The sequence below is a fragment of the Monoraphidium neglectum genome, assembly GCF_000611645.1.
Source record: "Monoraphidium neglectum strain SAG 48.87 unplaced genomic scaffold scaffold00849, whole genome shotgun sequence".
NCBI classification, from domain to species: Eukaryota; Viridiplantae; Chlorophyta; class Chlorophyceae; order Sphaeropleales; family Selenastraceae; genus Monoraphidium; species Monoraphidium neglectum.
The window spans coordinates 1-14,731 of NW_014012779.1; the positions used below are offsets into that span (position 1 = coordinate 1).

The following is a 14,731-nucleotide window of genomic DNA, read 5'->3' on the forward strand; positions in this document are numbered from 1 at the left end:
GCGCCGCGCCGCAGCTCCAGCGCCCGCGGGCCCCCCCCGGGGCCGCCAAGCAGCAGCGGGCGATGAACTGCGAAGCTCTCCAACACGACGGCAGGCGCGCCCGGCGCCGCCGCGTGCGCCGCAGGCTGGGAGCCCGACTCGGCAGCTGCCGCAACCGCAGCCACTAGGGCGGCACTCAGGTAGGCAGTTGCAGGCACGAGGGGGCGGCCGCCGATGCGGTGGTCTTCATAGTGCTGAGGCAGATCCACCAGGGTGATCGCGGCCGCGGCCGCGGCGGGCGCGGCGGCGGATGCGGCGGCAGGGCCATTGCTGAACGCCGAAGGAGCCGCGGCGGCAGGGACGCTGGGAGCGGCGCCGCCTGCGCGGCCGGTGCCGTTCAGGGCCACAGGCGCCGCTGCCGGCGCCCCCGGCGCCGCCGCCGTCGCGGCTGCCTGGACGAGCAACGCCTCGATCTTGCTGGCTGGTGTTGTTGCTGCTTCGGCCTCGACAGTCGTGCCGCCGCCGCTGCCAGCAACGGGGGTGCGGAGCCACGGAAGCCGCGGGAAGCCGGCGCCCGCAGGGCCGCGCTCCAGGAGCTCGCCCCACCTGATCTCCGCACCGCCGAGCCAAAGCCGCGCCAGCGCCTCAAACGCATCCCGCAGCTCCGCCCCGCTCCCAGGCGCGCGCACCAGCGCCAGCGCCGCGGCGCCCGGCAGCGCCGCGGCCGCGTAGCGCCGCAGCACGGAGCGCGGGCCGAGCTCGAGTGCGGCGTCGCAGCGCGCGGTGGCGACGCCCGCGAGCGCGCTCTGGAAGTCGACGGGGCGCAGCAGCTGCTGCCACCAGCGCTCGGCTGAGCGGCAGGCGCCGGGGCCGGCGGGGACGCCGGCGGGGCAGAACGCGGGGCCTGCGCTGGCCGCTGGTGCTGATGCGCCCTGCTCGTCCGCCCACCCGACCTCTGCCAGAGCCGAGAAGAACACCCCACGCACGGCGGAGACGCTCGGGCCATGGTGGAACGCCCTGGCGCCCGGCAGCTGCTGCGCACGCAGCCCGGCCGCGCCCGCCGCGGCGACGAACGCAGCGATCGCAGCCGCGGCGCCCGACACGGTGAGCTCGCCCGGCGCGTTCGTCGCGGCCACCGCCGCCGCGCCGGGGCCAGCGCCGGCCGCGGCGCACGCCTCGGCAAGCAGCCGCTCGACTTCCGGCCGCGGCCCCGACACGGCCGCCATGCCGCCAGTCGCCGGCAGCGCGCCGAGCGCGGCGGCGCGCGCATAGGTGAGCTGGCACAGGCGCCGGAGGTCGATCTCGCCAGCCGCGAGCGCCGCGAGCATCTCTCCCGCCGAGTGGCCCGCCGCGGCGGCGCAGCGCACGCCCAGCGCGCACAGCACGCGCCACTGCGCGTAGCCGACCATCATCGTCGCCGGCAGCGTCAGGCGGACATCGGCACCGGCAGGCGGCGCGGCCAGCGCCGCCGCGATCGCAGGGGCGAACGGCGGCGACGCCGCGCCCCAGTCGCGCTCTGGCAGCAGCAGCGGCGGGCCGGGGTAGGTTGCGGCAAATTCCAGGGCGCCCACGCGGAAGGCGGGCAGGTGCGTCCACAGCTCGCCGCCCATCCCGGGCCAGTGCGTGCCCTGCCCGCAAAACACGACGCCGACGCGGGGCGCGGCACCACGCGCCGCCGCCGCGGCCAGCCCGGGCGCTGGCGTGATAGGCGCGGGGGCGGCCGCCGGCGCCGCGCCGTCGGGTGCTGGGAGCAGCAGCGCGGCGCGGTGGCGCAGGCTGAGCGCCGCGGTGCGCTGGTGGGCGCGGACCCCCCCGTCGACGTCGCCGCCGCCGGCGGCAAACGCGGCCCAGCGCTCTGAGTACGGCGCCAGCAGCGACGCGTCGTGCGCCGCGAGCGGCAGCAGCAGCAGCGGCGCTCGCGGCGGCGGGGGCGCACTGGGGACCGCCGCCAGGCGCGCAGGTGCGCCGCCAGCGCCTGCCACCACCTCCAAGTGCTGCCCCTCGTCTGGCCCGCGGATGATCGCGTAGGCATTGGCGCCGCCCATGCCTGCAGCCGGCAGCGCAGGGTGAACGTGCTATGAGACACTGGCTTGTTCTTGCAGGCAGCGTACAGCCATAACCAGCTGGATTCAACGTGCCGAGCGCGCGTCGCGCTACAGCAAAAGCAGGACGCCCTGCTGACAGACATGCTGACACACAACCCGCCCGCCGGCGCCTGCTGAGCGCAGCCACCCACGCCACTCTCGCCCTGTGGGGACTGCTGTTGCACAAAACCAAAGCCAACTGCAGCTCTAGAGTCCTCGTCCCGTGCTGCTATCAAGTCGCGTGTGCATGCGTTGTGCGGCTTGCGCGGGCCCGCTCGCAGCGCTCACCGAAGCTGTTGATGCCCATGAAAAAGGGCGCCCCAGCCGGCGTGGCCAGCCGCTCCACCTCCGCCACCACGCGTATGTTCAGCCGCGCCGCGTCGATCTTCGGGCTCCAACCCTCAAAGGATGCCGTCGGCAGCAGAACGCGGTGGCGGGCCATGACGAGGACCTTGACCAAGCTGGCCAGGCCTGCGGCGCTCTCGAGGTGCCCGAGGTTGCCCTGCAGGCGGGGGGACGAGGTGCGGGCGCATGCGTGTGCTGATTTCAGCTCGGCACGCGCCAAAGGCGACAAGGGGGACAGCAAGGCGGTGTCCAGTGCGAGGCCCCTGTGCGCATGGGGGTCGAGCTGGCGGCGGAGCGGGGGGCGGCCGCGGGCGCCAGCACCTTGAGGGATCCGACGGGCAGCGGCTTGGGGCGGCCGCTGCGGCCGAGGACGGTGCCTATGCTGAGGGCCTCAGTGGGGTCGCCTGCGGGTACGAGGAAGCGCATTGCGGGCACGCACAGGGGGTGGGGGATGTTATGGGCTTGACGCAGCGCGCACGCAAGTGGAAAGGAGAGGGCAAATGTATGCAGGCACTGCCGCAACAGGATGCATGCTGGGGCATGCGGGGATGCATGCGGCTTGAATCAAGCTGAAACGCCATGTCGAGCAGGGTGAGGCGGGGTCTCCGAGTGGGCAGGTGCATAACCACGACTTGCTTGGGCTGTCAGCGGCCCTGCGAGGGCTGCCCTCGCCGCCGCTGCTCTTGCGCCCGCCCGCTCACCCACGGCCGTGCCCGTCGCGTGCGCCTCCATGTAGCAGACGTCCGCGGGGTCCACCCCCGCGCGCGCGTGCACCTGCCGCATCAGCCGCTGCTGCGCCGCAGGCGCCGGCGCAACCGCAGAGGGCTTCGCTCCGTCAGCGCCGGCGCCGCTGCCAACGACGTAGCCGTAAGGTCGCAGCGCGGCGCCGGCCAGTGCGGCGCCGAGCTCGGGGCGGACAGGGCCGACCGGCAGGAGGAGGATCGCGACCGCGCCCTCGGCGCGCACGAAGCCGTTGGCGCGGGCGTCGAAGGGGCGCGAGTCGCCGGTGGGGGAAATGGCGCCGCTGGCCAGGGAGCTCAGGAGGACGTAGCTGGAGAGCAGCGCGCTCGTCCCTTGGTTGCGGTTTGCGGGTGGGCGCCGAGCACAAGAAGGTGAGCAGCAGCGTTTTGAGCGGCCTCCGCTGCGGACTGCTTCCGCCCGGCAGGGGTCGTCCCAGGCCAGTACTCAAACCCCGCAGCAAGGGGCAGCTCCTGGAAGCCCAAACGCAAAAGCCTAGCGACCTCGGTCAGGCGGTGCTCGCAGCAGCGGATCAGCCAGGCGCGGGCCCGCTCACCGATCACCACGGCCGCGCAGCAGTCGCCGGCGCGCAGGCTGTTGGCGGCAAGGTGCAGCGCCGTGAGCGAAGAGGAGCAGGCGGTGTCGATGGCCACAGAGGGGCCGGTAAAGTCGAAGAAGTGCGACACCCGGTTGGCCACGAAGCAGCTGGAGGGGGAGGGGCGGGGGTCGACGGTGTCGAGGTGGGCGGAGGAGAAGAGGCGGTTGACACCAAGCACGGCACCAGCCATCCGCACTTCATAATCGAGGTTGGAGCTGTTGAAATCAAAAGGCACCAGAAAGATCGGCTCCCTGAGTGAGGGCAAGGCCGCAAAGGAGACGCCCCCGCCAACCCAGGCAACCCGCGCGCTGCGCCCTGGGGGCTGCGGGCATCGGCGCGCGCGGGGGCGCCGAGCGCACCCGTAGGTCCCCGTGACGGAGCCGACGGCCCCTGGCTCGGAGCCGTTCCTGATTGGAAACTCTGGCAACCCGACGCCGGCAAAAACGCCGATGTCCAGGCCGCGCATGCGCTCCATGGAAAGCCCCGCGTCCTGCAGTGCCTCATAGGTGACCTGGCGTGGTGCGCGCATGGGGCCGCATGGGGTCGCACGGGGCTGCATGGGGCTGTATGGGGACGGCAGGGGGTTTTGGGGACCGCCAGGGGGCTGGGCGGCGTCGAGGCAGGCCGGCGCGGGTGATGCGGACTGCGCACGCGATGTAGTCGCACCACCGCGCAGTCGGCATGACCAAGCCGTGCAATGTGCACGTCGCGTTGCGGAAGATGGCAGCGCCTGGAGGTGGCGCCGTTTCGCTCGAGGGCGCCACACAGACTCGCACAACGCGTCTGCTCATGCACCCCTAATGGGCCATGTGGCGGTGCATGTGGCCCCTTGCCACTCGCCGCTCCACGCGCCGCGCGGCGGGCGCGTGCGCACGAGCGCACCTCCAGGGCCATGCGCTGCTGCGGGTCGACGTCCGCGACGGCGGCTGGGCTGACATGGAAGAAGCGGTGGTCGAAAGCCTCCGCCCCGGCGTCTGGCAGAACCCCAAGCCTCACAGCCGCCGCGGCGGCCGAGAGCGATCCGGGCGGGTAGCGGCCCGGGGGCACCGGCGAGAGCGCGCAGCGCTTGGCAGCCAGGAATTCTAGGAGGGCGGAGGGTGATCCGACCGGGCCGGGCAGGCGGCAGCCCACGCCCACCGCCGCAAGGGGTGGCGCCACCGGCGCCTCGAGGGGTGGCATCGCACCGGCCGAAACCATGGCTGAGGCTCCCTCAAGCCGGGATCTGCAAAGTCTGAGCCGCTACCATCATTTGCGTCCGCTGCCGAAGTCAGAAGATGCCTGTGCGTGTCCACGACCTGTTGATCTGGCGGGATGCAGGTGGCGTGACGTACACAAGCTTTCTGCTCGTTCTGAAGTGTCAAATTCGTTCAACTCGTACTGGCCTTGTGCCGTAATTCCCTTCAATGGAGTGACTAGAAGTGCCGGGTATGAGGCCAGATAATTTGGCACGCCTTTACAGTGTACAGCTTGCGCTGTGGCCGCTTAAGTTTACTTTTTTGAGCCTGCCTGGTCTCCGTGTATGCGTCACACGCCGTGAGACACCCGGTGAAGAGGGATACCCTTGCTCACATGGCGTCACCACGTCACTACAGCACAATTGTGAACTCCGGCTGGACTGTGGCCCGGATCCCGCTTGAACTCAAACCCACACCTGCAAACCTTGACACAGAGCCTAAAGCTACCTGAGGAGCATGTCTGCTGAGGATCCACCACCCCTGGCTGAAATGGTTGCACTGCACCACGGCAGGCAGCATGTGCCTCTGTGCACCCAGCAAGCAACACCGCCAGCGCGTCACAGTGCCGCGGCTTGCACCCCTGCCGCTGGCTCACCTCCCATCAGTGGCATGCTCGCGTGCACTGCGGCACGATCGCCTGGACACAAGATGACGCCAGAGCACTGTCAGGGCCTGGCCGTGCTGCAGGGCGACACCAGCTTGGGGCGCTCTCGCATGCATCGCTCTACCGACCCGGGCCTGCTAACCATCTGGTGCACCTGCCCCGAAGCTCGTCCAGACTACAGACAGGTGTTCAGGGGAGACGAGTTTGCACAAATCATCTACCTTGGCACTCAGCCAGAACACGTCTGTGCACCACCCACACAACATCAGTACCATGCATGCAGCCTGCAGCTCTCAACCAGAAAAGGCGCTCGGGCGCCTGTGATACAGGGTAGCGCCGCATGTCTGACACCTGGAAACCATCTTGTGGAATGCACCCAACTACAAACACGCTTGCTCATCTGCTCTCTAACCAAGCCGGACTGAGAACGCAAGCCGGGCCCGCAGGGCCCGCCGCCGCATGTGCTGCATGTGCGAGGAGGCCCGCGCTGGTGCAGATGCGGGCCGCGCCCATGTGCTCGCCAGGCCGCTGCCAAAACATCGACCTAGACTGAAGTGTGCACGAAGTACATCGTGCAGCAGGGCGGCAGGTTGAGCCAGATGCGGCCGTCGTGGATCTGCAGCGGCGCGCCGGCGTTGGAGTGGTGTCCGCCGACGGCACCGTACTCGGGGGACTGGCAGCGAGGGGGTAGGCGGCGGCCAGAGAAGCGGGGCGAAAGCTTACGGAGTGAAGGCGGAAACATCAAAGGGCTGCGGTCGGGGACGCGTGAACACCATGAGGTTCACAGCCCAGCGCGAATACGCTGCCGCCCGATCTCACCCCACACGACTCCCCCCCCGGCAGTCCGCCAATGCGTTGGGCACAGCCCCTCGCTGGATGTGCCGAGGCAGCTGAGCCCTTCGCCGCGCCTATCCCATCCTTCCTCAAGCCCCTCCACATGCGACCATTCATACGCGCACGCACTCACACATACATACAACCACACCTGCCGTTCGGGCGCGAGCACGCACTACAAAACCTGCCCTGCGCCTGCGCCTGTGCCCCGGCCCACCTGCGAGCAGTACACCTCCTCCATGGTGCCTGTGCCCCCCACCCACACGCCGTACTCCGACCCCTGCCAGTAGCCGCGCCCCGCGTTGACCACGACCACCACCCGCGGCTCGTCCTCGCCGTCGGCGACGCGCTCGTACGCCATCACGCCGTTGGGGCGGTCCTCGTGCAGCTGCGACGCGCGGCCGCGGCGCAGCGCCGGCAGGGACGCGCGCAGCGCGTTGGCGCCGCGGACGGCCGCCATCATCGCCCGCCCGGCCTCGTCCTGCGCGCGGGGGGGTTGGGAGGGCGGAGCGTGGGGGGCCCAGGCGCATGGGCGCGCACGCGGCGTCGCCAGCGGCGCGTGCGGGCGGCAGGGGGCTGGCCAGGCCTGGCGATGGCTCCCAAGCATGACTCAAACGGCTCTTCCCATGGTACAGATGCCGCTGTGCACTCTGCTGGCCCAATGCCACCCGCCTCGCAATCATTTGCTGGCAGGCCAAAACCCTCTGGCGCCAGCCCTGTCACCCCTTGCCTGTACCAAACATAGGGCCGACTGCAAGCGTCCCGCACCTCTGTGTTTCCCCACTGCATGCCGTGCCACGCGTCGGTGTCCCACCAACCGCTCTGCGCGGCCTCTGTGCCCATGAACATCATCGGCAGCCCCGCCGCCGCCACGTTGGCCGCCCACCAGCAGCGCGCGGCGGCGGAGGCATGGGGGTCGTGGCGGCCGCCGCCGAACTGGTCAACGGCGTACCTGCTCGCGGGCGGTTTTGCAACGGGGATGCGACAAAGTTAGCAGCCGCCACGTGCAAGTCTACTGTATTCTCATCCTTGTTGCTGATTTGCGTGCAATCATCGGGACCGGCCAGGCTGAGTCGACGGCAGCACGCATTGGGGCGATCTTGCGCTTTGCAGCTGAGTGGCTGGCGACGCTGAGGCCGCAACATGCGGAAAATTGGGACAACGCACATCATGCGTCCTCACCTGTGCTGGCCGCCAATCATCTGGTAGTCCGCGTACCACTTCCCGCCGTGGCGGCACCCCACCTGCGCGGCAGGCGGCGGAGCGGCGCGGACGCTCGAGCGTTGTTCAGCAGGTGCGACGGCGCTTGTGCTGGGCGTGGTGGCCCCACGCGCAGGGGCGCGTCGCTGCCCGGACTGCGGCCCTGCCTGATCTCTTACAATATTGAGCGTCCCCTGGGCCTGTCTCCGACAAAGATATTAGCCAGCCTCCTCCGCAAGCTGAATCCACCAAACCCCATCCAATTGGCATGACCCACACCCCGAGCCGCCGCCTGCCTCTCACCTGGTCGTGCGAGCCCAGCATGTACTTGATGCACTGGGTGGGGGCGGTGAAGCCGGGGTGCAGGCCCATGGCGGTGCGCAGCCGGGGCAGGTCCCAGCCGGCCGCCCAGTCGCCGCCGCCGTGGTGGCCCCTGCGCCACGGGAGTTGGCGGGAGGGGGTGAGATTGGGTCATAGGCGAGACATGATATAGAAGGTGGGAAGCCGCGGCCGGTTGCAGCGGTTTAGGCCTTGCTAGACCTGCAGCAGTCCGTTGTCAGACCCGCGCAACTCTTGCTGCTGGCCCCACCCCTGTCCGACACAGCACCCTCCACAAGCGAAAGCACGTGCTCACACACGCTGACACAGGCATGCGCACACACATGCCCGTGCAGGCGCGCAACGACACCAACAAAATGCGTCCCCACACGCATCCCCGCAGCTGTCTCCGCAGCCGTCCCTGCACGCTTCCCCGCAGCCGTCCCACAGCCGTCCCGCACAAGTTCCCGCGCGTGCGCGCACCTCCCCAGCGCCTTGTGCTGCTGAATGATGTCAAAGTAGCCCGAGTGCACCCAGAGGGCGTCGAAGCCCAGCTCGTGGACGCCCCTGGGGTCCTCAGGGGTGATCTCGGCGGTCAGCAGGCGCCCGGGGTACTGAGAGCGCAGAGCCCAAGTCATGGCCTGCAGGGGTAAAGGAGTTGGGGAGGGGGGAGGGGGGGCGAGAGCAGGCCACATGTTGTAGGGAGGGCGTGGTGTTGAAGAGTTTTGGTTTGGGGGAGGAGGGGTGGGAGGAGATGTGTTGACATGGGGTGAAAAGCGCAGCGGACGGCAGGCGAGGGTGCGGAGGTGAAAGGCAAGGGTGCAGAGTGCATGGGGGAGCTGGCAGCTCTCTGCCGTGCAAGCAGGACGGGCGCCCGCGCCGCTGCCCTGGTCAGCCGCCCTCCCTTCCGTTCCAGGAGCTGCAAACACCCTTTCCCGTCGACACCCAGGCACCCCCGCACCGAATGGCGGGCCCTGCAGTGTGTGTTACCATCCGCCCCTCCCGCTTTCTCACCTGCACCGAGTGGCCCGGCAGGTCGTTGGCGCTGTCGAACCTGAGGCCATCGACGCGGTACTCCCCCAGCCACATGGCGCACGCCGCGGTCACCATGTCGATGATCTGGGACGCGGTGAGCAGCGAGTGGTGTGCCGGGGTTGTGCAAGTGTGCCGTCAAGGCGGCTCCGGTGGGGGTGCGAGTTTGGTATCGCTTTGCCGCCATCGATTATGGGTTTCCAGCCGCCCACGCATGCTAATTGGCTTGCTCATGCCTGGCTCGACACCCAGCACACCGCGATCACACGCGAACACAACAATACACACAGACACACACATGCGCGTGCGCGCAAGCATGCGCTGCGCCCGTGCCCGCGTCGCGCACCTCGCCCTTCCAGAAGGCAAACTGGCGGCCCCACTCCGTGTCGGGGGCGTTCTCGTGGTAGATCCCCCCATGGGCCCAGCCAGGGCCCCAGCCGTCAAACTCCCACAGGGCGTTGCCCTCGGGCGCGCCGTGGTGCAGCACTACATCCACAATAACGGCCAGGCCCAGGGCGTGGGCGGCGTCGACAAACGCACGCATGTCCTTGAGATTTAGAGGGCAGACGTAGCAGAGGGGCGGGGGGGTTTGGCGGGTCGGATTCGATTTGAGGTCAAATCATGTGGGGCGAGGCAGGAACAGCCGGGGAAGCAAGGTGGATGGGAAAAAGCCTCTTCCCTAGGGGAGAGAGCTGGCGCCAGGCACGCGAGGGGTTCCCGCAGGCTGCCCTAGGGCAAAGCCGCCGGTCCCAGGCACCCATTTGATCCCAGGCACCCACTTGATAGCCCCGCCCCCCACTCCGTCCCCCTCCCCCTCTCCACCACCTTGTCCCCTTTGCCCGGGACTGCGGTTGCACAATCAAACCACACAGTGCCGCACCGCCCCTGCTTTGCTCACGTCTGGGGAGCCGTACGCGCCGTGCAGCGACATCAGCTGCCGCGGGTTGTAGCCCCAGGCGTCAGAGTGCTCTGCCAGCGGCATCAGTTGCACCGCGGTGAAGCCCACGGACGCCACGTGGGCCAGCTTCTCCGCAGCTGCTGCCAGGGTACCCTCCGGCGTGAAGGAGCCGACCTGCCGCACAGGGGCAGGCAGAGGGGGGAAGGCTTGGCCGGGCAGCGCCGTCGGGCGCTTAGGCGTGGCAGCAGGCGGCGGCGGCGCGCACGGAGTGGCACGAAACGGACTGCGGCCAAAGCGCATGTTTGCCCCTCTTTGCACAGAAGTTTCATTCTTGATTCCATGGCCGCTGCACAGCAAGCCACAATATGTCCCAGGAGGCAAGCAGCTGCCTAGTCCTCGGTGCAGGCTCCGATCAATTTGGGCTTGTGGCACCTAAGCGATGCACAGGCACACGGCAGGGCCGGTCCTGCCCCTCCTGCCCGCTCCGCCCTTGTTGCGACATCTCAGCAGCACCACGCCCTCCTTCCTGCGGCCCCGCAACAGCGCCCGTCAAGGCCCCCCGGCGGCTTCACCCCAGGCCTCACGTGCATCTCGTAGATCATGTACTGGTCAAAGGGCGGCTGAGACCACGCCCTCGCCTTCCACTCGTACTGCGCGGGGTCAACTGCATAGCACCATTCGCTGCCGTAGTCGGTCTGGCGCGCATAGGGGTCGCGCCGCCGCAACAGACGCCCGTCTGGGGTGGAGAGCAGCAGCTGGTATGCCGACCCCGGCGGCAGCGCGCCGGCCGGCAGCGCCGCGCCCCAAATGTCGCCGCTCCGCGCGAGCGGCGTCTGCTCGCCTTCCGCCTCGTCGGCGGCCGCGGCGGCCGCGGCCGCGGCCGCGTTGGGGCCGTGGTCGGGCGCCGGCGCGTCGAGGCCGAGAGCTTCCGGGTGGGGGTTGGGGGTGGCGCCGAGGGGCGCGGCGCGGGTGCGGCTGGCGAGCAGCTGCACGGAAGCTGCGTGCGGCGCCCATACCCTGAATGTGGCGCTGCCGTCTGAGTAGTAGGTGAGACCCAGGGGCGCCTTGGATTTGAGGGGTTGAGGTGGTGAGTTGAGGTTAGAGGGGGTTAAGGTGGTGAGTACACCGAAGGGTTTGCCCTGAGACGTGTGATGAGTGGACCGGTGTTCAATCGCGGAGCAGCTAGGGACAGGTGGGCGGGTATACCATTGCCATGAATTGGTGCATGTCCCCAGCAGGAGGATGGGGCCTCGCATCCGAGGCAGCGAGGCCTGGGCAACTGGCAGTCCCTATGCAGTGGGCGTGGGGAACTGCGAACTCTCACCTGCTCCAGAGGAATGGGGTCGGGCCGCGAGTTGTTGGCCGGTGCCAGGTCATGGAGTGGCAACACAGTGCCCGCCGCGGGCGCGCTGGCGATCGGCGCCGGCGGCGCGTCGCGGGGCGATGCGACGCAGCAGCGGGTGGGCCGCGCGCTGGGCGTTGGGTCGGGTGTCGGGACCGTGGCGCGCCTCCGGCATGAGGCTGCTGGTGGGGTTGCTGGCCACACGCGTGCCGTCCTATGCGTTGTGACGCTTGCCCCACTGCATTTTCTCGCGAGCTGCATCGATCGCAGAGCGCCGCGTGGCGACAGAGCTAGTCACTGATCCGGTTCCTGAACGACGCAGCTTGTTGGTGTGAAAAAATTTATACCGCCTTCAAGCAAGGTAAAATCAGATCGGGACCTCCCTCGTGCGATATGCTGCCCCAGGGTAAAGATGCTGTTTCGACCCTAGATTGCTAGTTGTTGGTTTGTGCGGCCTTGCACCGCCGTGGTTAGCTCAATACTTCCGTGAAGTGGGTACACGGATAGCACATTGGGGCTCAGGCCCCCTCCAACGCCGCTTTGACCGCCGTTGACCTTTTCGTTGTGTGGGGGGCGCCGAAGTCGCAATCAGCCTTGCCGATCCGCCTGCCAGCCATGACGGGTCTATGGCGAAATGCTGCACCGCCACTCTTGTCTTGTCCATTGTGCAGCGTTGTCACCATGTTACACCACACGTAGCTGATGCTTACACAATCATTTCCTGTGCTTGTCTCATTTGTCTCCACCTCTTTTAAGCGCTCACAATTGCGAGAGCTTGCAAGTACAATAAAAAAGCCGTGACTCAGGGCTGTTGCATCAGACACAATGCATCAACCCAAACAATAAGAGCCAAATCCCACCAATCGCGCAAAAAGGATGCAAATGCCCCACAGTGTAAGCACAACAGGCACCATCGCAAACGCAAAACCCGGCAATAATAGACATCCTGCAGTCTCTGCACGTACAGCTGCCACCGCATTGGATCAATATGGGAATGCGACGTTGCCAACCACTCGCCTCTCCTCGCGCTGAAAATTTGCCGCGAGCGACCTGTCCGCTCACCGCGTCATCGGCGGCACCGCCAATGACGCCCCCCGTGCCCCCGGTGCTGGCGGAACGAAGCACGCGTCCTTGCTTGCTGTGCCCTGCCAGCCTTGTGAGTGCTGCTGGGGCTGCTGCTGCTGCTGCGCCGCTGCCTGCTCCCAGCCGGCGGCTTCCGCGGCCCCGAGGGCCGCCTCCAGCACCTCCTGCACTTTCCAGTCGTGCTGCCCCATAGACAGCGCGGCGGTCTTGTTGCCGACGCAGAACCGGTGCATTGGCAGCACCCGGACGGGGTTCTCTATCTGGACGCCGATGTTTTCTATGCCCACCAGCTGGGGAAGGTTTGGGGGGGGGCAGGCGCAGGAAGACCATGGGGTGGGCCGCGTTGGCGGCAAGGGCAGGAAGGCTCGCGCAGCGCTGCGGGCCCGGGCAGGGCACGCTCCCTGGATGGTGTGTCTGCACGCGCCCTCGTTGATGCAGCACAGGCACCAGTGCATCTGCGTGCGCTCGGACATGTGCACACATGCGCACACACATGCGCGCGCGCGCACACACACACACACACACACACACACACACACACACATACACACACACACACACATTCACACACTCGCACATGACCTCACCAGGAATGTGAGCGCCATCATGGTGGGCAGCACCAGCCAGCCCAGGTAGGCAAACAGCCCAAACGGAAGGAACGTGAGGTAGGCGATGATGAAGCGCGATGTGTGGCTGCCAGCCAGGGGTTAGTGGGAGGCAACGTTCAGTTTTGAGCGGGGGCAGCCGGCGTGCAACTGGCTTCAGGCAAATTTGACCGGCCGTGGCCACGCGTACATGTGCCTGCTACCCCGAGATAGCCCCACACATGTAGTTCCAAGAGCCCTGGAGCCACAACACACCCACAGAAAGCAGGTCGCGGTTGGATGCGCGCTGACGATACCCCGAACAGCCCCGCAAAACCTCACCGTGTGTAGGCCATGGGTATGGCCTGCCGCGTGATGCGCTCCAAGGCGCCAAGGGCGATGTCAAACGCACAGATCTCCCGCTCAACCTCGGCCCGCTCGATCGCGGAGAGGCCGGTCCTAGGCAGATTGGAGCGCGTCGTCCCGCGAGCACACACAGGGCGAGCGGACGCAGCGGTTTGACTGGGGGAATAGCTCGCGGAGCGTGGTGATCGCGGTGCGAGCGCGCGCTTATTGCTACGGCCCCACCCCGCCTGACGAACGTTGACGGGCCCCGCTAGGACGCGGGCCAGGGTTTGTGATGCACACGCGCAGCAAGCAAAGAGGCTGAAGGTGAGGTCGCCCGCGCACCTCTTCAGGAGCCGTGACATGATGGCCATGACTTTGACCGGGGGGTTGTCGCAGCCGGCCAGCCACGCGATCTCGGCGGGCGACAGCAGGCCCTGGCAGTGCTCCCTTGGGTGTGGCAAGGACCAGAGGAGAGGGGGAGGGGGGCGCGCGCGTGGCGGATTGCGTCGGCAGACTGGTGGCCACAAACGATTCAGAGAAACAAGACCACCACAGGCAGTCGCAGCGGCGACAACGCCTGAAGGAATTGTCACAGCGCATCCACAGCGTGGTCGCGGTGTTTGCTCGGACGTCTGTCGCAAGGCTGGGGCCGCGGCCTCGGCCAAGGGGCCTGGCCCCGCGCACCAGTATGCGTCCTTCCGGCAGAGGTAGGCGCACGCGGCCGGCGTCAGGGCCGCGCTCCATCGCCGGAACTCGCGCACCGCCGCGGCGTCGCGCGGCGCGTCCGCCCACGCGAGCAGCATCCGGTTGGTGTTGCGCACAACGTTCAGCCAACGGCCGGTGGCGATGCGGGCCTGCACGACGTTTCGGGAGGGAGGAGGGGGAGGAGAGGGCGGGATGGTGCCTCCCAACGCAGGCGTGTGTGTGGGCAAGGGGCGCGTTGCGTTGGGGGTGAGGAGCGTGGCGCCCAGGTGGCGGGCGGGGGGGCGCTCAGGTGGGCGACGCTATGGGGGCCATCGGTGCCACAAGGGGTGAGGTGTGGGGAGACGAGGCGAGGTGTCAACAAGCCAAGGTACAGAACAAAGAAAGGAGGCCGGCACCTCCTCAACGCAGCCAACCATCTCCATCCTGCGTGGCGGCCGGCTCCCTCTGCCACGAGCACGGCGCCCCGCGCGGGGCGCCGCGAGCCAGTGCACGCGCATGCGCGTACGTTCGCACCTCCCACCACCGCGCGTGCGCCGTGTTGGTCCTGAACACCATGAGCAGCGCCAGCGCAAAGCTGGTGAGCGTGAACACCACCATGTAGTCCTTCGACACCGCCACAGGCCATCCCGGCAGCGGCTGCAGGTGGTGCGCGTAGAGGGCCGCAGCCAGCGTGACGGACAGCACCCAGAGCTCCACGACTGACAGCATGCGGAAGACGCGCACGAACACGCGCGGCTCGATGCAGTGGCGGCGCCAGCTGAGGTGGGCGTCCCAGTCGGCGGGGGTCATGGGCTCGTCCTGGGG

General features: G+C 68.2%; 3 protein-coding genes across 3 annotated transcripts; all 3 read right to left on the minus strand.

Annotated features, from left to right (window-relative positions):
• Positions 1-84: 84 nt before the first annotated feature.
• MNEG_5606 (Phenolpthiocerol synthesis polyketide synthase ppsA) lies at positions 85-4,941 on the minus strand (the record flags this gene model as incomplete). The annotated part of the gene is made up of 8 exons (XM_014045915.1): positions 85-2,026; positions 2,352-2,565; positions 2,730-2,812; positions 3,110-3,481; positions 3,703-3,995; positions 4,104-4,255; positions 4,627-4,826; positions 4,929-4,941. Coding segments are annotated over 8 exons (3,269 nt in total), but the record flags the coding sequence as incomplete, so codon positions are not given.
• A 1,186-nt stretch (positions 4,942-6,127) lies between these two features.
• On the minus strand, positions 6,128-9,511 carry MNEG_5607 (1,4-alpha-glucan branching enzyme; the record flags this gene model as incomplete). Its single annotated transcript, XM_014045916.1, has 8 exons — positions 6,128-6,256; positions 6,635-6,898; positions 7,186-7,369; positions 7,600-7,661; positions 7,921-8,050; positions 8,419-8,576; positions 8,950-9,054; positions 9,314-9,511. The coding sequence occupies 8 exons, from the start codon at positions 9,509-9,511 to the stop codon at positions 6,128-6,130; spliced, it is 1,230 nt and encodes a 409-aa protein (XP_013901370.1).
• Positions 9,512-9,826: 315 nt separating this feature from the next.
• On the minus strand, positions 9,827-14,716 carry MNEG_5608 (hypothetical protein; the record flags this gene model as incomplete). Its single annotated transcript, XM_014045917.1, has 9 exons — positions 9,827-10,039; positions 10,450-10,929; positions 11,190-11,337; positions 12,270-12,580; positions 12,878-12,983; positions 13,217-13,333; positions 13,565-13,669; positions 13,907-14,076; positions 14,441-14,716. 9 exons carry the CDS (start codon positions 14,714-14,716, stop codon positions 9,827-9,829), a joined length of 1,926 nt encoding a protein of 641 aa, XP_013901371.1.
• Between the last annotated feature and the right edge of the window lie 15 nt (positions 14,717-14,731).